The sequence below is a fragment of the Acanthochromis polyacanthus genome, chromosome 8 (genome assembly GCF_021347895.1).
Source record: "Acanthochromis polyacanthus isolate Apoly-LR-REF ecotype Palm Island chromosome 8, KAUST_Apoly_ChrSc, whole genome shotgun sequence".
NCBI classification, from domain to species: Eukaryota; Metazoa; Chordata; class Actinopteri; family Pomacentridae; genus Acanthochromis; species Acanthochromis polyacanthus.
The window spans coordinates 22,229,797-22,253,422 of record NC_067120.1 but is presented as its reverse complement, the minus strand read 5'-3'; the positions used below and the strand labels follow the sequence as shown (position 1 = coordinate 22,253,422).

The 23,626-nt window shown below is 39.7% G+C and overlaps 2 protein-coding genes across 4 annotated transcripts in view; one reads left to right on the top strand and one right to left on the bottom strand.

The window, feature by feature from the left end:
• lrrk2 (leucine-rich repeat kinase 2) overlaps window positions 1-11,314 on the bottom strand; it is a 44,848-nt gene extending 33,534 nt beyond the window's left edge. The window contains 14 exon segments of the mRNA XM_051951440.1: window positions 95-222; window positions 1,175-1,299; window positions 1,589-1,718; window positions 2,296-2,402; window positions 2,551-2,630; window positions 2,724-2,884; window positions 3,782-3,901; window positions 4,359-4,490; window positions 5,806-5,940; window positions 6,201-6,335; window positions 7,539-7,627; window positions 8,420-8,529; window positions 8,923-9,008; window positions 9,717-11,314. Of these exon segments, the coding sequence (XP_051807400.1) occupies window positions 95-222; window positions 1,175-1,299; window positions 1,589-1,718; window positions 2,296-2,402; window positions 2,551-2,630; window positions 2,724-2,884; window positions 3,782-3,901; window positions 4,359-4,490; window positions 5,806-5,940; window positions 6,201-6,335; window positions 7,539-7,627; window positions 8,420-8,529; window positions 8,923-9,008; window positions 9,717-9,852 (1,674 nt within the window). The 5' untranslated portion in view covers window positions 9,853-11,314.
• A 132-nt stretch (window positions 11,315-11,446) lies between these two features.
• Window positions 11,447-21,849, top strand: LOC110971951 (proton myo-inositol cotransporter-like). 3 transcript variants are annotated; one of them, XM_051951438.1, is made up of 11 exons: window positions 11,447-11,777; window positions 12,801-13,270; window positions 13,458-13,617; window positions 13,845-14,053; window positions 14,640-14,748; window positions 14,934-15,097; window positions 15,588-15,702; window positions 16,449-16,574; window positions 16,818-16,936; window positions 17,322-17,474; window positions 19,167-21,849. In XM_051951438.1, the coding sequence occupies exons 2-11, from the start codon at window positions 12,829-12,831 to the stop codon at window positions 19,391-19,393; spliced, it is 1,824 nt and encodes a 607-aa protein (XP_051807398.1). In that variant the 5' UTR covers window positions 11,447-11,777; window positions 12,801-12,828; the 3' UTR covers window positions 19,394-21,849. The 3 variants fall into 3 exon arrangements, with proteins under 3 accessions (XP_051807398.1, XP_051807399.1, XP_022078056.1); XM_051951439.1 differs by lacking the exon at window positions 11,447-11,777 and adding an exon at window positions 12,131-12,524; XM_022222364.2 differs by lacking the exon at window positions 11,447-11,777 and adding an exon at window positions 12,131-12,595.
• Window positions 21,850-23,626: the final 1,777 nt, after the last annotated feature.

Below are 23,626 nucleotides of genomic sequence, written 5' to 3'. Positions count from 1 at the left end.
AGTCAAAACAGCCCAGATATGGAAACAAAAATGCTCAAACTGTGGAATGACGGCAATGGAAAAAATTAGAGAGAAATTTTGCTGTTATTCATACCCTATTGAGAACTTCCAAATAGAGAGTGTGAGCTCCTTCCACCACACACTGGTTTTTCAGGACCTTCAGTGACACATCGGCCATGTCAGGGTCTGCAACCAAAATGCCATGCTCCCTTAAACTCCTGTCTGAGGATTCACACAGGACAAGGACACAAGTAAAGTCAAAGAGCCAAGTAAACACACACACGGAGATACAACCACTCTCCTATAAATCACTAAACTAATTAGGACAAATGCACTGCCGCTGGGAGCAGAGTACACTATAACCTCATTATGATAAAAATTCAAACAGAACAAGCTGCTCCACTGAACCAGCTTTACATTCCCTGACTGAACAAAGGGAATGTGTTTTTGCTCTGACATACAGCTAAAGACATTGTGACATGAGGTAGTATAAGAAAATCAATTGTATCTGCGTATCAATTAGACTGCGAAGCATTTGTTTCACAGTGTCACATGTTGTACATGAACACTAGCATTCTTGGAAAGCAGCTAGAAATATCAGATCCCAGTACACGTACTATAAAGAGGAGCATAATTTTAAACAACATTTAGTGCTCAATAATTACATTGCCTGAATTGCATTAGTTTTTTTAAACCATCTGAAAGACACAGAGTGGGAAATATACTGTAGGAAACACTTTTTTGTACTGTCAAGAAGAGAAAAAAGAGTTGACTGTTTAGCTGCTACATAGATATTTCCGTTTGCTCACTACTTTTGTATGTCAGATGTTCACATGCGGTGTGACCAAAAATACTAAACAGTGAGCTGAAACAGACCAAAATACTCCGATCAGAGCTGCAAAGTTAATGATTCATTGTTGTCACCTTATCCTCACACGAAGCGTATTACACATCACACAGTAAAATGCAACATACTGTCTTTGTCTGTTTCTGTTTCTGTTTCGATACGTGGCATGAGCAGAAACAGCCACTTTGATCAAGACAAGTCCCAACAGAAAACCTGACTGAAAAGAAATCTGTGTGTCAGGCCATTTCTGAACCATGTCAAAAAAACACCACAGAAAGAGTACTTAGGTGTTGGCAAACTGAAATTAGAAAAGGCCCTTTAGCACACCTGGGCAAAGGAAGACCAAACTGGCCTGCAGAGCCTCCAGCTGGACCTCTGGCTCAAAGTTGTGGACCTTCATGGTGCTGAGAATCTGGCTCATGGCCATGTTTAGCTCATCCAGACTGGCCGTCCTATAAAAACAGTGAGACTGATATCAATCTAACATGAAACATAATGCCATATACTATTTTCTAGTATACTGTATTATTAAACATGAAAGATGTCACAGTCACAAAGTTGGTGTGAGTCATCATCTTTTTACACCTGTCATCAAAACGCCAGTTTTAAAGCTTTGGCAAATGCTGTGAGAAACCACAAACTGCACCCCTCATTATTTTTCACAGTCTAGCAGATTTTCTTGTCCCTCTTTACTGATATGATTGTCTAATATTGTTGTAGAGAAACTGTGTTTGTCCTGACCTTCCCTGAAAGAGCAAGTGTAAAAGTTTGCAGGCGCTGATGGAAACCTCTGCTGAGGTTGAATGTCTCTTCATCATCTCCACCAAATTAACATGAAGGCCGCTGGACAACAGCAGAGAACGCATTTTACCTGCAAGCAAAGTAAACAATTACCTCAGCAGCAACACAAACATTATTGGTTTTATAAACTGTTAGAGATGCCGATACTGAATCACCTAACATAACACTTCTTGAACTCATAGCCATACCATATCCATATATTTGTACATCGAGCGTAAACATTAGAGGTGGGAATCATTGAGCCTTTTCTAATATGAGATTACCACTATACATTACATAACGATGGTACCATGATACAGCAATTCTGAAACACTTGATACATTACAAGACAATCATATATCATATCTGTGTAACTGAATAAGAAAAAATCACCACAATATACAAAAAGCAAGATATCTGTATGTTTTCACTGAACTGTGCTGTCAGTGTATTATCAGTCTTGTCCCATCATTAATTATGTGTACATTCAATCATTTGGCTCTCTTATTTGCTTCATATTTTCTCCGCTGTACGCTTCTTCTTTTTCTGGTTATTTAACTTCCAATTGTTGGGTTCTACTTTGAGTGCTTTCAAATTTTAATAAATATACTAATATGTGGTGCCAGTGTAATAATATTCTATTGTTAGAGGAAATTATGGAGACTCACTGTTGTTTGTGATGAGTGTGGCGATGGCACTGGTAGCAGCTTTAAACACACTGGGAGAGGAGGAGTGGAGCAGCATGGCCGCCATTAGCTGTCGATGAACAGGAGTCCTGGACAGCAAACAGTCACATTTCTTCACATTTGTACAGAAGATGTCAGAATCAGAATCAGCTTTTATTGTCATTGCACACTTTCATAGACAATGAAATTTGTTTTCGAGCTGTATGTCACATTTCATTGCTTCCGAGTGTAGCAGACCTTCCATCCTGCTCCTCCTCTGAATGGTTCACTCCGGCTCCATGCACCAACAGGTTGTGGATGGCCCAGCTTGCAGCTTCCTGATGCAGTGGAAGTGATTCACCGACTTATTAAAATAGCGCTGTGTTAAATGTTTTTGCTCAGGGTCAAGGACCAGAGGAAGCTGGACTGACCTGAACTGCTGGTTCATCAGCGTGGAGCTCCAGCGCTGTACAGCAGTCCTCCATCCAGCCCAGGCCCATGTCCTCCACCTCCTCCTTACCCCTGTTCTCTTCTTCTTCGCCGTCCTCCAGACCCTGCTCAGCCACCGCTTTGTTCTGCACGATGGTTGCAGCTGACAGAAGGAGACAGCCCAGTATAACTACCATGCTGCAAAAGCTCTAATCTAACCATAACTGTGCTTTAGGTGGTATGAACAACTTCTATTCTTAGCAATAGCTGAAGGCATTTTGTATAAAAAATTAACACCTTGGAATTCTCAACACCACTGAAGACGTATACAATTTCTGTGCTGTTTCCTACTGATCTAGCCAAGAAGCACAGAGAAATAAGGGCTGACCACTTGACTGAACCAATTTTTCCATCATTGTCTCATTTTCCTAGAAAGAGGGAATGAAGCATGCTATAATCACATTAAAGCGGATTAAAGACATGAGATAAGTGTCTTTCGTTGCACTTGACTGATTATAACTTGGAGGAAAACTTCCTTATCAAGTTTGTATTTTAATTCCTCTTAGGTTCAATCGCACAACTTACAAATGCTATTCATGTTTATATTTAGAGGCATGGTAGAGAACTTAAGACTTGGTGAAATCAGAAAGCAGGTAATTATATAAACAATATAGAGAATGTCGGCTGGGGCCTTTCGATGCCTGCGTTTGATTCCGCTGGGTGTTCCCACGTCATCCCACAATCAAAAGACATGCATGACAGGTTGATTGATAATACTAAAATGTCCATATAAGATTGAGTGTGCATGGCTGTCTCGCTCAGTGTTGGCCCTGTGATGAAGCGGTGACCTGTCCATGTGTACGTTGCTTTTCGCCTTCTCAACTGGGACAGGCCTTCGCAGCCCTCAGCTAATGGATATCAAGGACATGCCATTATTGAACCCTTACATCTCGGTAGCTACGTGTACGGGGTTGAGGTCAAGCCATTGTTCTGTTGTCTCCAACATTAATCCATCTATGTAGACACAAATAAATGAGTTAAAAATAGTGTGCGTCCTTACTGAGGTCAGCCAGGCAGGAGAGAGCGGCGGCTTGCAGCGTAGCGTTGTCGGGGAAAGTCTGACAGGCTCTCACTGCAACCCTCTGGACACCATTTAGCACCAGGATGCTATAGTAACTCTCTGTAGGGTGAAACAAGCACACCTCGATTTAAACTCAGGCCTTCATTTTCTTCAGTCTTTATGTCATCTAAAAATAAACACTGGTTCATCAGAATGACAGAAATCCAAACACTGTTGAAAGAATCGAAAGGAATAATTGATTTCACAAACAGTGTTATCATGTCCTAGTACCAACAAGTTCCAGTTAGTAGATACTCCAAAGTTACTCATTAATTGCATCGGAGGGTTTGTGACTGTTCACTTGGATCATTTTTGTGCTGGTTAGTTAACATATATCACAAAGCAGATCTTCCCACGGCAGTAAAACATACATACTCAGCAAAAGTCTTTAAGTGTAGCTAAATATCTCACACTATGAAAAAGGGAAGGTAATAATAATAATTAGAATTGACATAAGACATAAAAGTGGTGGGTGAAATTAACTCCATTTCTCATCTTTTGACTGATTTGATCTGACCTGATGTAAACCTCCTGAACAGGCAGCAGGCCGTCTCCTGCAGCTCCTCCACCTCAGGGAAGGCGTCCATGGCGGTGATGATCAGGCTGTAGCACCGAGTACCTCCTGACATGAACACCTCCACGTTACTACCTGAAGGAGAGCGATCACAGCACATGCTTATTTTTCTGGATTGTACATTATTGACGGTCTGAATGACATGAGCAGAATAATAAGAATTAACTCGCATTCACAAAGACACTTAGGCAACAAAGGAAAAACGAGAAAAGCAGGAGGTCAGAAAAACTCTTTCATAAATGGGGGTAATATCTTAACTAATATCTCAGCCTGGAAACCCCCCATGACCGTAACAAATTGCACATCTGTGAAGCGCACAGAATAAGTGGAAAACATGTTCATGACTGAAGCTGGTCTCCTCTTCCACATTTTCATGTCCAGTTCCAGTTTCTATGCAGAAATCCTCCAGATAATTAGAATTTCACTGTAGGGAAATTTCTAGTATATTTGTACATTTATCCTGCTACTACTAAAATTAAACTAATATGTCATCTACAGTACACAAATGAAATAAACTGGCAGTTTGGTTAAATTCATTGGACTTCCTGTACTTGGATAATTACATTAGGTGTTCCAAAACATTAAAAAGCTCATTTTCATGGAAATATTGAAAAGACTCCAACTCAGTTATCTGCTGCTTACAGGACATAGCTGGATAGCAATTACAATACACTGAGTCAAGAAACTGCTGTGTCCTTGTTGTATATTAGGAGTGCTTCAAAAGAATTATGCTGACATCATGGCCTGCTGCTGTAACTAGAAGTAGGCCATGTGAAAATAAAAACAGAGAAGTCCCGAATGTTTTATTCTCCTTTTTAGTAATCAGTGTGTACTACTGCGTGTTGTTGCGTAACACCTTAAACATTACAGAGCACACAATCTTAAAGCTCTCCACATGAATAGAACTACACAAAATCTGTCTATGCAAGCTAAAGTTCTCCCACTTCATGACATGCTGCAGCATATTAAGTGATTGGCACGTCATTAGTAGTGAGCATTTAGGACTTTAAAATGAAATATTAGCATTGGCTAAAGTCAACGGCGACAGGCTAAAAAGAATGTTATTTAAAAATAAATATGGCATGTTTCACTTGTAAGTTAAAGTCTTTCAATTATTTTGCCTTGTGAATGTGCATATTTAAAAACACTGTATTTCATGTCTGCACCTTCCAGTGTACCATCACAATACGAGCAGTCATATCAATATGGCAATTCCACTGCAGGAGAGAGATCAGATGTTCTCTACAGTTAGGTGGGAAAATATATGCATATACTTGGTCAATATCGCAATTCAATGTAACACTTAATAGTTAGACTGGATATGCATTGCAGAGGTCCTGGACAAAAAAAATTCTGATGTTCACAATGATGTGGTGTAGTCAGGTCTTACCAGGATGAGCCAGAGGAAGCAGTACTTTCAAAGCCTGCAGGAGCAGCTCTGGGCTGTCTGGGAACCTCTGTAGAGCCGCCAGAACCACAACATGATCCTGGTTCTCCACAAACTCCACTAGGTGGTCGTTACTTACTGGAACACAGACACAAGAAAAATGTTCAGCTACTGTACAGGGGAATATGGAAAAAGCTTAATGTAAAACTAGCTAAAATACAAAAATAACAAAAATATACACACATGTACAAACATTAAATAAGTAATATGCTACAAGTTTAAAACTAAATATAAGCAATTTAACCTTCAATAGTTGTTAACCTGCATATCAACATGGTAGCTTTAGGCATGTTAACACATAAACATGGTTAGTATGTGAGGTCAGAGTGTCGGCCCACCTCTCTCCAGGAGCAGCTGCAGAGCTTTGAGGCCTTGGAGCTGCACCTCTTCACTGGTAGGAAACGTCTTCATCGCCTGCACCACCAGGGCAAACGCATCCTCTTCCTCCTCCAGCACCAGCAGAGGAATCACGTCTATGTAGCAAAACAAACAAATACAAATGTAAAGCACAATTCGATATTTGGCAATATTTATTTCATCAACTAGTGATTTATTAGTCAGTTTTATCTTATCTAGACCTCCTATTCAAAACACATGCAGTTTTAAAGTTACGCAGATCAAACAAAGAGTTAAGGAAAGAGCTGAAAATATACTCATTATGTAAGAACAGGGAACATTCTGGACCATGGATCTGTTGTTTATTCTCGTAATTCCTTTATCTATCCTCCACATCTTATGTTAGTGCTTCCTGATTATCTATCTTCAGTTTCACTATTGCATGTTTGGTAAGTGGTGAATATCTCCTAACAAACGCAGATAGGATCGTGTCAACATATTTTTTAAAATTATGTCTGTGACTGTGTAATACTTGTCTTTGTTTAACCTCGACCTCTCTCAGATGTTTCACAGAACGCAAAGCAATGTAAAATCTCCCATCTATGGATACTCAGCAGTTTGTCGTCCCCAAAGTAAGATCTGAACCGGGCAAGAAAGCATTCAGGTTTTCTGCACCTGATGCTTGGAATAAATGACCGTACAATCTAAACTAGAACTGCAAGCCCTTGTTACACTGAATGAGTTTAAAGTTCTGGCGAAAACCTTACAGTCTGCCTGGTCTGTGTGCAATTGTCATATGTGAGCAAGTTCTAATTTTGTTAATTTTAATCTATTGTTTACTGTTTTTAATGGGACTATGCTGCTGCCCTCTTGGCCAGGCCTCCCTTGTAAAGGAGATCTCTGATCCCAGTTGGACTAAGCTGGTTAAATAAATGTTAAATAAAAATAAAATTATGCAAATTATTGCAATTAGTCTAGAAATTTGCATGAGCAAGGAGATCAGTGAAATAAAACGACTGACACGTTGCTCTAAAAATAGAGTTCTACCCAAGGGGCCTTGAAAGGGAAGCTGTCCAGATACCAGATATATAGGATACTGCTACATACAGAGAAGATTTACAGTCTAGTTGTCTTGAACTGTTGTTTTTATCAGTTTTTAAGCTCTTGTTCCTTCCTGAAAGGTTTTGTGACATTTACTAGGTTGACTGATTTTATTATTAATTTCATAAACTCTGCTGTCCTGATCAACTGTAGCTATGAGTCACAATAAGGATATCAAATCAACTCTTCTAGTGCATTTGCCAGCGTCATGTGTAGCAGGAGCAATCTCCTTTGTGTACCTGATCTGAGCAGCAGTGACAGGGCTCTGAGTCCAACCATTGTCACTCGACAGTCTGCACTGTACTGAGATAGAACCTTCAGAATCTGCCTGGAAAACACATCAGTGCAAGCAAAAAGTCAACCTATAGCAAAGTCATGTAAAGAATTTTACCATCTGCTTCCAAACACCAACGTTTTGCATACTCAAAGAAAATTGGGTCATATTTTCAATACTTAAAAAAATTACAGTAATTGCTGATTTAGCCACTTAAATATTTTTAGGTCAGAAATAGTTTCTATTACTTCTTGTCTGAGCACACTTTTGTACACACTATTGCTAACACACGTACTACAAACAGCAGACAACATGGCTTCATGAAGAACTGAAGTTTAGGATTGTTTGGACAAATGTTAGACAGCAGGTGACGCTGACATGATGCAACAATCCCACCCAGATCTGGTTACTTGCAATGAGCAGTAAGCAAAAAGGGAGCTAACAAAATGATTCCGTACAATATGCATCTACAATTTGGTCAAATTCTTTCAACTACAAGACAAAATGGCTTAAACAACCCTTCTTTTTGAAGGAACAAGAGATCCCAAGTTGACAACACTCCACTGAATCAGCCAAATGAGGCCAGAGAGCCTCACATCACACAAACCCTGACAGCTGCCATCACAAAAGTCACAGAGCTACAAAAATATATTCTTAATGAATTAATTATGCATTCTGTTGAACATGAATTCTAATCTGGACAACTATGTTATTATGCTTATGTCATGTACTTCCATGTGACAAAAGCCATCACACCGGTATGGCATGATAATATTAATTTATTTAAGCATAACCAGTCCTGTGTGCAGGAAACCCACGGCACCCAGGCAGCATCTCTTCACTTACTGGTGCACTCCCAGTACCTCCCACTCTTTGGCTGCCTGCAGAGGTATGGTTAGCTGCTCCAGCGTACTGGGACATATTTCAATCAGCTGACACAGCAAAGACCAGCCTGCCTGTAAGAAGAAGAGCACACACTTTATCTGAAAGCTGTAAATAAAAAGGCGAGCCACTCAACAATCAAAAATAAACCAAATAATAATTTCTACATGGCAAAGAGAACAAACATACAGAGCAGCTGTTTAAGAGAAGTCTAGCCCCGTCAGAAAGAGACTGAATTTAAGATGGTTTTGACAAAAAGGGAAAAGGCGGCCTACAGATGAGTGCATTACTGAGCCTGTAATCTGACTTTCAGTTTGTGTCATGCTGTAATCTTACCTCTGATACGCTGCAGTGAACAGCCGTCATAAGATGCCATAAACATGCCAGATCAGGCACAGACATGTAAGCTATGGAAAAGGCAAACTACACAGTCAAAGATTTGTGAGGTTTCTGATGTCTTGCATTACCTGCTGGACTCCTTTGCTGTTGATGTAGGATGACAGCACCGCCATGAGGGGGACATGGACATTTTTGCCTTCAAACAGTTCAGCAGCTGTAACAAAGAGCAACAAATAACAGTTCAGCACAGGATTTGACAAGTCAATGAAACCCTCATTTCTATTTTTAAATGTGCATCACAAGGCTGGAAGAATAGTGTGGTAAACAGCAAAGACCTCACGGGAGGGATGTAAGTCTAGCTGTCTTTTAAAAATCAAAGAAAGGATGTGCTGAAGAATGTGTGAAGATTGGGGAAAAATTAAGTGGCACATGTATACATGGGAGATAAAAGACGGATGTACAAAGCACTGAGATCAATCAATCACTCACTAAAGCCAAACGGCAATTCAAATAATATGACATAAGATGTATGTTGCTTTTCTCTTTATGGCAAAGAAAAGCAAGATCAAGTTCATATTAAAGTAGAAGTACAATAAGTTAAGCATGCTTTGTCAAAAGGTAAGATGCACCATTGAAATACTCAAGCTATGTATTTGTTCACTGACTTAATCTACAGCAACACACTAGTTGTTTCAAATGTTCAGCAGCAAACAAACTAGACCCATCTCAGAAACATAGTATAACATTTTATTTGGTAACAAACTGAGCATAAAGGAATAGTTTCTCACTTAGGTATAACTGTAATCTGAGTGAAGAATGTGACTCTATCTGCCTCGAGAGCCAGATAACATGACCAAGGGAGAGAGTGTATCTACTCATTAACAGCAGCATGATGCACATGCAGGAACAGTGTGTTTCCTACCATGGTCGGTGTGCGCCAGGAAAAGAAGATCGTGGATGATTTGAATCAGATTATCCAACTGTCTGTCCTTCTGGGGAGTATTCAGCCTCACCAGGAGTTTCTTCAACCTTTCTTCCAGTTCCTCTTTGTTAACCATGGTCTTTGAGGTGCCGTTTTCCAGCTGGAGACTTGACGTGCATTGAGGTCAGTCAGTGCAGTCCGTCAGAACCGAGCCGGGCTCATCTTCTACCGGTCAGACTGCTGCCTACAGCTCTATGGAGAGAAACGACTAAACTTGTACTGTAGTCACTCGGGTTGTTACTCCACATTACTAAATATTTGCTATGTTACATCACATTACAGTAGCTACAGTACAGCTAGAAGTGACTGTCGTGGCTAGGGAAGCTGCTAGTGTGACGGAGTTTCGGTTCCGACGTTGACATCACCGTGCTCGGCTAACTTTCGTTAGGCGGTGAACGTGTTCCTCTTTGCGGAGACTTGCTGTTGTTTCTGCGGGGAAAGCCCGTGGGTCCTCTCCGACAGGCGTATTCCTGCTTCCCTCCGGTCACATCATATGACTCAAGTCATAAAAAAAACTTCCCGTTCGGAGAGGAGGAAGCTGGAAACGAGCACCTCGCAGCTCGACGGCAGGAGGAGCTGTCACGGACGCGGAGTGAGCTCCACACTGACACACGGAGCGCGTTCCAGTCGCAGCAGCGGCAGTTCACACACAGCTGATTTTATCCACTGAAGACAGATTTTAATTCAAGCTACACTTTTAATAGCTGTCGAGTGGCTTCCATTGCCCCCACTCTGCCTCCCACTCGGTGTCAGCTGTTCATTTACTGATTTATACAACAGCGAGAGACTTGGCACTGATTCGCGCCGTATTCCATTAAAAAAAAAACCATCGTAATGTTTATTGCCAATGAGCAAAGATTATTTCCCAGTAGAGCAAAGATTAAAACATTATATAGCTTTTTGGAAGGCACCATTAAATTCGGCATACATCCAGTTCACAGAGGCGGACCTAAATAAACTAATTTCTACTTTTTCTGTCAGTTCTGCTCCTGTCGTCGCCATCGTCAGTGTTTTGTGATGCCCATCTAGTGGTGTAACTACGGTATTTACTGTCAGCATACAGTCAGCTGTGAATATGTAATCCACATTAACTGTGTATGAATGTCAAATATTAATCTAACTTTTAAAACATTCTGATTTGTACGTACTGTAAGTTAATTCTTTAGTCAATAATATATTTTGGTTAAATTACCATGTGCACCACTTACAAGTAGCCAGATTCAAATAAAAATGTACTGGTGAAAATGGTTTCCACCACAATCCCAATATATATAGTCTATTTTGAATTGGAATTTATTAGGTTACAATTTAATTCAGTTCCAATTTCAAATGATGTATTCCAAGTTCAATTTTTAATGAACTTTTTGAACTTTAGTAATTCCATTTCAGATCATGTGGTTCAAATTTAGCTTCCAGAGGCACATATTTCTGCCTGGGAAAAAAAGCGCTTTGTTGAATGTCTGAATCTCCAACTATTTAACAACCGAAGACGCTTTTTATATTGATCAGTGTAGCTTTATTTTTGATTACCATTAAAAAACAATGTTGAACGTGTTGGTGTGTGTCATGTCTCTTTTTATTCTCACAAAATGTGGAAATTAAAAGTGTATTTTGGGGGTTAAAATACACACATAGCAAAAAAAACCAAAACAAAACAGAGTATATTACCTACTACTGAGATTTCAGTTTGAAAAAGTTCTTTTAATGTCTTTATCTGCCTGTCTAATAAGTAACCGCTGATGTAAAGAAAAGAGAGGGCGTGACAGTATGTTAATGTGTTTAATGCAGATGCTGTTTAACAGTGTTGACCAAGGCACACTTCTGCATAACAGAGCTGCTTGCTAAGTGGAGATCACAGGAAGAACAGGTAGACTGACTTCAGTAGGCGTGTTCCCTGATCCTCTCCTGCGGCCAAATCATATGATCTTTCACAGAAACTTCCTGTTTGCCGAAGAGGATATCGACTGCAGCAGAGCTCCAGAAGAATAAGCTTTTCCAAAGGTAAAGTTAGTTTAAATTTCTTTGCACGGATAGCTAAAATAAAGGAATTTGACTCCTAATTTAGTCCAAAGGAATTCCGTGTGTTTTGTCTGAATCTATAATAAAAAGTAAAATCGCAAACAGATTATGTAATGTAAAGGGGTAAATAACTTATTGATTGTGCGTGTTATATATATATATATATATATATATATATATATATATGATTGAGAGATTTTTTTATATAGGATAAGTACATATGATGGATATTTTGGATAAATGAAAAATAATTTGGAGAAAAAATAATCGGTCACATATTTGCCGAATTGACGGGTAGACTCAACAGATGTTCGTGTTTGCTGTTTTAAATTTGTAAAAAAAATGTCAACAATCAATGATTCGCTAAAAGGACACATTTTGAACGGAGTCTGGCTCCGCGCTGCACATAAATGATCAGTTTAAAAGTTACCTTAGCAGTTGGGCGGTCACGTGACGTCACGTAAACATGGCGGAGTGCAGCTGCTGTACTGTCAGTGTAAACAAACATGTCAATCCATTTTAAAGACTTTAAAGTTCGCAGTTGTATGCGCTTGTCTCGCAACATGACACTGAAATCTGCTGCACTGACGGAATCGTGCACTCAGTTAACGACAGGGACTTACAGCGACATGTTATCGTTAGCTAAATTAGCCCGTGTAGCTGTTAAAAGTTCGACGTGTTGGTTTCTTCACTTGTGTCTTTTCGAGCTGGACGGCTGGACACAGACAGGTCTGGACTCTCGTGTGGCGTTTAGATGGACGTATGGCGTTTAAAGTAGTGCAACAGCATGATATCATTCGGTTTGTACTGACTTTCCTGAGACCTCACTTTGTTTTGAAGTCGCTTCATTATTGTCACATGACCTCACAGCTAGTTTCTGTCCACCTCACCATTGAGCACCTTAATGACACGGTCATGTCATTAAGGTGCTCATTAAGTAAGGAGTAGCTGCTGCTGTTTAACTAACCCCTGCTGAGCTTAACCTCTGGTTTCTCTTATGTCCAGCAACTACAATGACTACAGCTTGAAGCAAATGAGCAACCTTATGGGCAGCAGGGGACAGAAGGCAGTGGATGATGGAGAGCGGAGTCTCATTGGACCTCCATCTGAGGAGTCTCCTGAGAGTCTCCTGGACCAGAAGGCCTCCACGCCAATTTTTGTCTACGTGTTAGCATTTTTCTCTGCCTTGGGGGGATTCTTGTTTGGGTATGACACTGGAGTTGTTTCAGGGGCTATGCTGCTCCTGAAGAAGGAGATGAACTTGAATGCTCTGTGGCAGGAGCTGCTGGTTTCCAGCACTGTCGGGGCAGCAGCGCTTTCTGCCCTGAGTGGAGGCTTCTTGAATGGGTGGCTGGGGCGCAGGATCTGTATCCTCTTAGCCAGCTCCATCTTCAGCGTTGGTGGTCTTATCTTGAGTTTGGCCCCGGACAAAGTGGTCCTTCTCGTTGGCAGAATCACGGTTGGTTTGGGCATAGGTGAGTTGATGTTGACCATTTTAATACACAGTCTGTATATCTGTGCAAACTGTATGCTGGCTTCTATTTGCCTGAATGTAGCTAGGGACTGTGGATAATTTAACAGAACAGAACTTATCCCAAGATTTTCTTAACCAAACAATGTTGTGTGAATGTCATTATGAAACATTTTTTTGTCATCCAAAAGGCATTGCTTCTATGACTGTTCCTGTATACATCGCAGAAGTTTCTCCTCCTCAGTTGCGAGGTCAGCTGGTCACTATTAATTCCCTCTTTATCACCGGTGGCCAGTTCATTGCCAGTGTGGTTGATGGAGCTTTCAGTTACATGATCCATGATGGGTGGAGGTATGCTTTTTTTTCTCTCTCTCTCTACTCTTTCAACCCTGCTTGCGACTTACAATGACAACGATTTACTGGAGTTTTGTTTGTAGAGTCTCCTTTTCTTTCACTTTAGTCTTTTATCTTCATTTGAGACTGTGACTGTGGGCAGTTTTTGACTGCCCTGATTCTTCTTCCTCTAAAATGCCATTTAGAACATCTTTCAACATCCCCCTCCTCATTCTCTGCTGTAGGTACATGTTGGGTCTGTCCATCGTCCCAGCCGTGCTGCAGTTCTTCGGCTTCTTCTTCCTGCCCGAGAGCCCACGTTGGCTCCTCCAAAAGGGCCGAAACCAAGAGGCCCGACAAGTTCTCAGCCAGATCAGAGCAGGCCAGAACGTCGACGAGGAGTACGACACCATTAGAACCAGCATCGAGGAAGAGGAGAAAGAGGCGGGTGGAGGTGAAAGATTACAGTGAAAACTGAAAAAATGGCATGAATAAATGTCATTTGTTTTGTTTTGTTTTAGATATGCCATAACCACTATTCGTTACAAAGTGAAAAGTGATAACTTATTTTCTTCTTAAATTAACCATCTGAACTCCAAAGCTCACAAGCAAATTTGGAAGGCATATTGTCTTAAAAACAGTCTCAAAAGCTTGAAATTCTGATATTTCATTCAAATCACTTTATTCTGTATGACTCATTTAAAAAATTACCCAAAAATAAACAATTTGCAGCAATCAGATTTTGTAAAAAGAAAAAAAAAGAACTCCTCAGTTTAATTGTAAAGCCAGAACTGACAGCTGTGACCAACAGTCTCATGACAAAATTTTAGAGACTATTTGGCTTACATGAGCTGAACTGCAGACTGCATTTATACAGACCAAATAGCAGACAACAATAGAATCAAATAAAAAATGAAAGCAGTGAAATATTTATTGCATGTAGAGCCACTGATTGAAGAGCAATTTTAGTTTCAATCTTAAGAAATGAAGGAGTGAGTTTAAATTACAATATTTAAATTGAGAGACTCTTTGTCTTTTAGGAGGCCCTGTTATTTTCCGCATCCTCAGCCACGGTCCGACTCGCAAGGCTCTCGTAGTTGGTTGTGGCCTCCAGATGTTCCAGCAGCTGTCTGGGATAAATACTGTCATGTAGGTTAACTGTTTATCTTGTAACAGTTCTCTCATAATTATCTCCCTCCAAAATGTTCCCTGTTACCCACAACTGTAAAACCTGGAATGGTAAATCAGGGCATGTGTGTTTTTGCTCTTTCCTGAGCTGTCAGACCGGAAAAGCTTGTCATGAATTTTCAGTGAATCTCCTCGCTCACGTCCAGGTACTACAGTGCAACCATTCTGCAGATGGCGGGGGTGCGGGACGATAAACAGGCAATCTGGTTGGCTGCTGCAACTTCGGCTACCAACTTTGTGTTTACGTTGGTTGGAGTGTGGCTCGTGGAGAGAGTGGGTCGCAGGAAGCTGACCCTGGGCAGTCTTTTAGGTTTGTGATTCTTACTGTGGTACAGTGATTGCTTGACTGATAGTTGATTTACTTAATTTGTGACCTCCTGACAGATCTTTGTAAAGAGAAATGATGGCTATTTCTATTGTTATTTACCTTTTTTATTATAGCTTAATGGCTTGTTAATCAAATATAATTTGTATATAAATGCATAACAAAATGGAATAGAACTATTGCAGGTAGTAATTTAATATTTTTGTTCAGTTAGCTTTGTACCATACAATTGCATTTAGTCATAATTGTCAACATGCAGTGGTGTTTAGACAATTATATTCACCATAGCTGTCTAAATGGAATAGTATGACAGATATATTAATCATAGGGACATAAATTGGATAGGGATCTAGATTTAGCTGCAGTCTTATATACAATTCCCAGCAGGCTTTATTTATTCATAATTACATGAGAAACATTCTTCTTTTCTCTCAGAGAATTTCTATTTAGTGAGTTTGTTTTTCCTCTAATGCAGGTACTGGTCTGAGTCTGGCTTTGTTGGCAGTCGGGTTCTTGCTGTCTGCCCAGAACTCTCCACCTGTAACCCTTCATCCAGTCAACTCTCAAAACTCAACCTGCAAACTCTACGGGTAAAAAATAATAACTATGCAGATGTTCTCCAGTCACTCTATTTTCATAATGAAACACCGTGTAGACAGTGCCATGCCTTTCTGATGCTGTTTCCGGTGAAGCCTCTTTTTGGTGCAAATTCCTTTTTATTCAGAGTTTTGCCTCCAGTCCCCAACAGTGAAGGCTTCTTTGCAGTCTCAGTTTTTCATCAGGACGACCAATTGGTACACTCACAGAAGCTACTTAAGTGATTTGTTTAAAATATTGGAAGTGATCCAAGGTTTCTCAACCAAAAAAAGTTCTCAGCTTGTTCTCAGTCCATCACTATTTCTACTCATGCATGAAGTCCAGCCACCTTTTAAGCAGTTATTGAAGAGATGCATGTTTTTTTAAGTGTTTTGAGAGAAGTGGTTAGTAACATTTATCACAGTGATATTTTTTATACAACATTCCTCAAACTGATGATTTGATGAATTAATGAAATCGGTGAAAATTCCCACGAGTCCAATTTCTATTACTCCATTATGGGAATAAAAAGTCTGTCTGAGCTACTGGTATGGTTGAAATATGTAAAGAGTACAGTTGTGTGATGATTTGATCAAAGATCTTTCAGTAAAATCCCATACTTCTTACTTTATCCTTAAAGCTTCACTAGCTTTGTTTTGATAAAAGAATTAAATTATAGAGAAGATAGAGGAGTATGAGTCCGATGTAGATGGTTGGACAGCCTTTTGTGAGACGTTTCACATTCAGTTCTGTGCTGCAGGTCCTGTGAGTTGTGCATGCTGGATCCAGACTGTGGCTTTTGTTACCGGGACAACGGCACCACGGTGTTCGACTCTTCCTGTGTTCCTGTCGATCAAGCGTCCACGGATCATGCAGCCTGGGGAAGGTCAGACACTGATATTCTGTATGTTTGTGTGATGGTTAAATTAGATGCAAGAGGGTAGCAGTGCTTAAAATTCATTTCATGTGGATATCATCATTATATGTACTGTCTTGCTTTAAAGTGTACTTACACTCAAAGCCCAGAGGACCTGTACCCTTGTGCAGGAAATGGAATGAAAACAGAAATTGTTCTGAGGGATTTAATAGAAACAGGCCGCTCAGTGATTTCCTTCAATTCTTCTTCCAGGTGCTCCAATCGAACAGAGGGTCCTGACAGCTCAATCTGGGCTTACAACTATTGTCCCACATCTTACTCCTGGACTGTTTTGATGGGTCTCATCCTCTACCTTGCATTCTTTGCTCCAGGTCTGAAATAACTTTCTCATTGTTGTGTTTTTTTTTTTTTTCAAGCATCCCAGAGTCTTCCCGTCATTTACTCATGAATCTTGTGCATTTTACTGTAACTGAACCACCCCTGATTGTTTGAGCTAGTTTCCTTTTTACAGTAAAAATAATCGTGAGGAAATCAGCTTTACTGGATACATTTGTAACTCACACACCTTTCACATGCTGCATTGTAGTGTGACACAAAGCAATGTGCCTGATATAGAAAACAGTTACCAGGCTAAGGGAATGCTTGCTGAAACTAAAGATTATTATGTGTGCAATCATGATCTTGAAGAATTACCAGCAGTTAACGTATTGCTACATTCCTGACTTGAAGAAATCATACATGCACTGCATATTACAGGAATGGGCCCGATGCCTTGGACAGTGAACTCAGAGATCTATCCACTATGGGCACGCAGCACCGGCAACGCCTGCTCAGCTGGAGTCAACTGGATCTTCAATGTCCTAGTGTCTCTGACTTTTCTTCATGTCGCAGAATTTCTGACTTATTATGGTAAGACTATCACATCATCACACCATCATCATTCCTGCAGAGATATACACCACCGTTGGAAAGTTTGGGGTCACCCATGCAATTTCATGTTTTCCATGAAAACGCACACTTGTATTCCTGTTTTAATATCATTGGACAAGGGTTTTCTAATCATCAATGAGCCTTTCAGCACCATTAGCTAACACAATGTAGCATTAGAACACAGGAGTGATGGTTGCTGGAAATGGACCTCCGTACAACTATGTAGATATTCCATTAAAAATCAGTCTTTTCAAGCTATAATAGTCATTTACCACATTAACAATGTCTAGACTGTATAAAAAAAATGCTTTTCTTTCAAAAATAAGGACATTTTTAGGTGACCCCAAACTTTTGAACAGTAGTGTATGTTAAATATCTGTGGGTTTTTTTTTGTTTGTTTTAAAAATGCGTTGCCACTAAAGACATTTCCTACAATTTCAGAGGGTTTTTTTTTGTTTTAGCCTGATCATAAAATGTTCTTTTGCTCCTCGTGTGATCAGGTGTGGTCACTACACATACTTTCTTGAACTTCAACTAAATTTTATTGTGGTTTGCTCGAAACAGAGGAGTGTGAAACTACTGTGACCTTCTAAATGCCACGATCTGCCACGGTTAAGACAAAAGTCACACAGACAATGTCGCTAAATTTAAAAACACCAGCCATTAGTTTACAAAAATAGCATTTGATCAACACAGAAGACAAGTTGGTTGGGAGATAATAGTTGTTTCAATTCAAACCTAGTAGGCACACCAACCTACAGTGTGGGAAAAGTTCACAATGTATTAGTCTACGAGGTTCTGAGTGCACATAACCTCTAATCAAAGGTTGTCCTAGTCCATAAGAGACAGGGGTGTGAGACACACCGAAAAAAAAGGAAAGTAAAAGAAAAATACACAGAAAAGGCCACTAATTTCACACAAACAGACAAGACAAATCAGAATCAATCTTCAATTTAAAAAATCCCAATAAACCCATCTAAAATGAAATAATCAGCTTGCTACAATTTCTACTTATTTTCATGGTAGAACCTACAGCTGCCATGAACCCAACATCAGTTCTGTTTATCTACACTACTGAACCATTAGCATTTAGTTAACAGAACACAAACTGTGGGTGCCATCTTGCTATGCAAAGTGAGTTGGAGACTTCCCAACATCAAATGTGTGTGTGCTAACCATTTTTCGGTCAAAGTATCCATCGGAAAGACATGAATCCTCATTAACTTAAGCAAAGTTTTTGTCCATGTGATCAGTATTAAAAGTGCACATATTGTTTAATAGAAGAAGTCTGGACTTGTAGAAATAAATGGCAAACTTGCAACCAGAGAGCAATTATAAATGAACATGCCAGTGACCTTAAACTGGCCAACTGCTGTTTCCATTCCCATTTTATTCTAGTATTAAAAGCAATTAACAAACTAAAATGCTAAAGTCCAGTTTGATCTTCATGATCAAGGTTGCTCATTGTGAACATAATACAAAATCCATTTCCAATATAACTTACATATAGTTATCCAATGAAAGGGTTAGACATGGGAGTGCGATTAAAAGTATTTATCAGGCAAAGTTGGAATTATAGTTGACATTCTGTAAGAGTGTTTGGATCATTAATCGGGCAACCTTTAATGTCATAGTTCAGGACCAGATAGTAGAAGCATGCATATCTTCCAGGTGCGTTCTTCCTGTACACGGGTCTGGTGGTGTTGGGTCTCCTGTTCGTCCTGGGCTGCCTCCCAGAGACTCAGGGCCTGCAGCTGGAGGAGATCGAGAACCTGTTCACCGGTCCTCTCTGTTCCTGTGGAGACTCCTCGCCCACCGGCCACCGCCACGTCCACTACATCCGGGTAAAAGGCGGCAACTACCTCCCCTCTGACAACGAGGGCTCAGATGTAGAGTAGACTGGGAAGACTTTCTCTTTCCACTCTGTTTTTCTTTTCCTGTCTTTATGTTTAAAGATTGGGCTCATGTGGGGAGGACAGTACTCATCATTTTGCCCTCTTGTGGTTACAATCAAACATGGAAAAAAAGGCTTGAGCTCTCCAGTGATTGCTCGCTTGCTGAGGCAAATCTTTTGTCAGTCTTATTTTTCATGTCTTGCCTTTGTTTCATCTGGGAGTTGGGCTGCTTTCCACTTTTTCTGTTGTACATTCTCCTCATTTCCCACCATCCTGTCTGTGATGATAAAAACAAGACATGTCAGTATTAGGGTGGGAAGAGTTCATTTGTGTCAGTATTGCTGGGATAATAAAAGCCCAGGAAAGCTGAAACAAATGGTATTATTCTCAAACATAGGTACAAGATCATTGGGGTACAAATGTGATTGACTGAAGGAAAGCACCATTTTATAAACAACACTTTATATGTGTGTGTTTTTTTTTCATTGAAATCAGAAATCAGGTGAACTGGTTGCTAAATTGGGCTACACAGTGGCATAGTGGTTAGCACTTTTGCCTTGCAGCAAGAAGATCCCCGGTTGAAATCCCGTTGTGAACCTGGGATCTTTCTGCATGGAGTTTGCATGTTCTCCCTGAGCATGCGTGGGTTTTCTTCGGGTACTCCGGCTTCCTCCCACAGTCCAAAACTATGCTGAGGTTAATTGGTTACTCTAAATTGCCCATAGGTGTGAATGTAAGTGTGACTGTCTGTATATGTAGCCCTGTGACAGACTGGCTGCTAAATTGGTTGCTAAATTTCTGTTTCCTCAGCCTTTCTGTAACATCAAGCCAAATTCATTTCCAGATGGTGCATGATTTCGATCTGACATCCATCTTTTGTACACATTCTTACAAACTGAATATACCAGAGAGAATGTGTTGTTGTTTCATTGATTTCTGCCATATTTTGACTTTTGCATATTTACACATATAATACATTCTTCTTAAAATCACCAACATGGGTTTAATCTTTTAATCTGCAGTGGTGTTAAACAAAACGGCTAACTGTGAGTTGCTGTTGTCTTCACTGTGTTAGAGATTGCACTTTAAAAGCCAGAAAAGTGTCTTTAAAAAAAAAAACAAAAAACGTTTTCTATATTCCAAATGACTACAACGAGTTGTCCAATTTTTTAGCAAAGTTTGGACTCCAGCCCAGCACAATATGGAGCGGTGGGGTCAGACAGTGCCATAGCCTATATAACTGTAAGTACTGGATCAAGGCATTAAAAGCATTCAAACCTTCAGTTCTTATGCTACAGCAGTACTAAATATGCCTTTTTAATGTTCAATTCCATGTCCTTGTTCTTGCAGCTCAGATAATCATGACCAAGTTCCCCCTGAGTAACTGAATACACACAGCACCTTTGTACAGACTGTCCTTTTTACACTGGCTCACTTGCCAGATCCGTGCCTGTTTACTTGAGTGATACTGCTAGCACCTACAAGATTTCTTCGATCCTTTTTTTTTAAGCAGTCTTGGTTTTATTACAAAGTATAGGCTTTGCAGTGTTTGGAATTTGCACAAAATGTCCACATGGGAACACAAAATACTTAATATTTATAGCAACATGTTTTGTTTTTATAGATCCATTTCTTTTCACAAAATGTCTTACTGACTGAAAAATATGACGTCATTTACATTGTTTTCTACTCAAATCAAACTAACTGACTTTCATTCTGTGCTGTAAATGGACAAAACAAGAGTAATTCACTTTGTATCGGGAAATGTACTGCTATTCTACCATATTCGGATTCTAATGCACTGCTATTTCTCAAGATGGCTTATAATGTACCTTCAGATGGATAGTGATGGTTTTATACTGTACTGAGAGTTTTGAGAAGAAAAACATTTCAAGTTGAAGGATGTTTAAAGGCCATAGATCAATTTTAACACAGAGAGAAATGAGGTGTGTTCAGTCATATACATTTTGTAAATGAAATGCTCCTGCCGTTTATAAAGTTACATTCCGTATGTTTTTTTTGTAATGTTCTGTTCATTCATGTGATATTTTAATAAACATACTCGCATCAGAGCAGTCTGGTTGGTAAAGCCAGTTCACATGTGTATGAGAAGCCATTTCAGGGTCCTGCACAAACATAGCCGAAATAAAACTATGACTCTCATGTTAGCTGTGCTTTATATATACACATACAGCGCCCTCCATAATTATTGACATCCCTGGTTAAGATGTGTTGAAAGCCTAAAATAAATAAAATTTTTATTGCAGAAGCAAACTCTCACACTGAAAACTGTAGAAAAACGTATTATAGGAGAAGATTAGGTGCTTTTTTGTTGGCAGAAGGGGGCTGTACAAAGTATTAACATCAGGGGTGCTACTAATTGAGGCACACATGATTTGACGTCAAAGAATTATTTCTTGATGTGTGATTCCCCCCCGAATAAATGCACTTGAATTAAAGGTTGGATTTTCCTCTTTTTTTCAGTGGGGTCCTGTGACAAAAACAGACAGGAAAAAAAACAGAATGTCTAAAAGCACTGATTTTGGCAGTACAATGCCATAGCTATTGATGGAAGAACTAACCCTGAAAAGAAAACCATGGAAAATATCCAGATGTCAGCTCTTCAATTAAACTCTTATGTGTTTTTTTTGTTGTTACTATTATATTTGCCTAAGCAAATGTACCTTTAGTGGTGCCACGCAATACAATGAGCAAGAAATTGAAGAAAACAAGGGTGGTCTAATATTTTTTTCCATGACTGTATGTACAACATAACGTGGAACATTATCTTGTATTTATGCTGAATAATGTTTTAATTAGTAATTAACTTGAAAGGTTGTGTTTCTGCTAGCAATTATTTTTGAAGCAGTAAATAAAAATACCTTTGATTGCAGAAAAAAGTATAATTCTCTTATTTCAGTGTAGCTTATTGGTTGAACTTTTTTTTCTGAAATTGTCATAACTGAGACAGATTAAAGCAAACGGTTGTGTTATTTGTTTATTTTTTGAAGAGCCCAGACATTATTTCATACCTGTGTGTACCTGTTTATTTGGTTTGATTTAAACCTGTGTACACTGGAGAAGCATCAGATCTTCTGGTAGTCTTCAGTTACACCCAAAGTCAGGACAAAAACTCACAGCGTTCTGTATTGTTCAACATGATCCAAACAAGTTCACGCGTTCTCTCTCCATAAAATGTAGCTCAAACATGGTAGCTTTATACTTTGATTCACAACATAATACTGTTGTTTAAAATGATTACAAGATGCCTATCCAACAGATGCTCTGTCTCCTTTTGTCAGTGTATAAACCTGGCATCTGTATGGAACAGTTGAGCTGTCATGTAGAAAAACACGCTATTTTTATTTCTAATGTATTTTTCAATTTCAATTTTCATGATACCTGGACTATTTCTGCTTTTTCAACATCACACTCTCCAGATGTTTTGCATTTTTGTCAGTGATTAAACAGCTGTTGGGGATGTTACCTTTCTGTGTTAGCGGTAGAAAAACCAAGACAAACATTTGCATAAAAAGACCTAGTTGGGGTAGATCAAGCTTTGTGTTGTTTCCAGGTGGAGCAACACCACCCAGGGCTATCATCTTCTTCGTAACATATTGAGATGCCTGACAAAATCCAGATAACAATGTGACTCAGACAGATGTGGAACCTGTCTGATTCATGTCAGCCTGTTGTAGGTTCACTGAATATCACTGTGGATTCAGCAGAACCATTTAAACACCTCCAGAAGTTCTGTTTGCTGCCCACAGCTGTTGTGTGTTGCATTGCTTCCTCCGAGTTTAATAAACACCTGCAGCATCATAGCACCTGAAACCATCGGTGCGTCTTTACGCGCATTTATGCACGTGGCGCAGCAGCGGTCTCTTGATTGGAATTGGACGATAAATCATTTTCTGTGCACTTGTACACCATGTCAGCTGTTTCACACAGACTAAAGGTATATAGGGTGGAAGTGTTTGTATTAAAGCTTCTCTGGATGAATGCTGAGCTCCATCAGAGTTTCAGGACAATTTTATTAAGATAAATCGCACAACGTGTGATTTGACTGTTTTAGATGTGTTATCGAACTGGAGTTCCAATTGACCTTTTTCCGAAACGTCATCATCGAACGTCACCGCCGGTCACTGCCCCTAGCAACGCGATTCCGCCATTTTAAGATGGGTATGCTTTTGCCTTGACGACCAGTACTTTCCCACCCGATTTTAACGACCAAAA

What these genes read in the sequence shown, in the direction of transcription:
- LOC110971951 (XM_022222364.2), top strand. Translation starts at nt 12,558, where the DNA reads ATGGCGTTTAAAGTAGTGCAACAGCATGATATCATTCG. An exon ending in CAACAGCATGATATCATTCG is followed by an intron (nt 12,596 to 12,800) that starts GTTTGTACTGAC and finishes TCTTATGTCCAG; the next exon opens with CAACTACAATGACTACAGCT. An exon ending in TCTGGGATAAATACTGTCAT is followed by an intron (nt 14,749 to 14,933) that starts GTAGGTTAACTG and finishes GCTCACGTCCAG; the next exon opens with GTACTACAGTGCAACCATTC.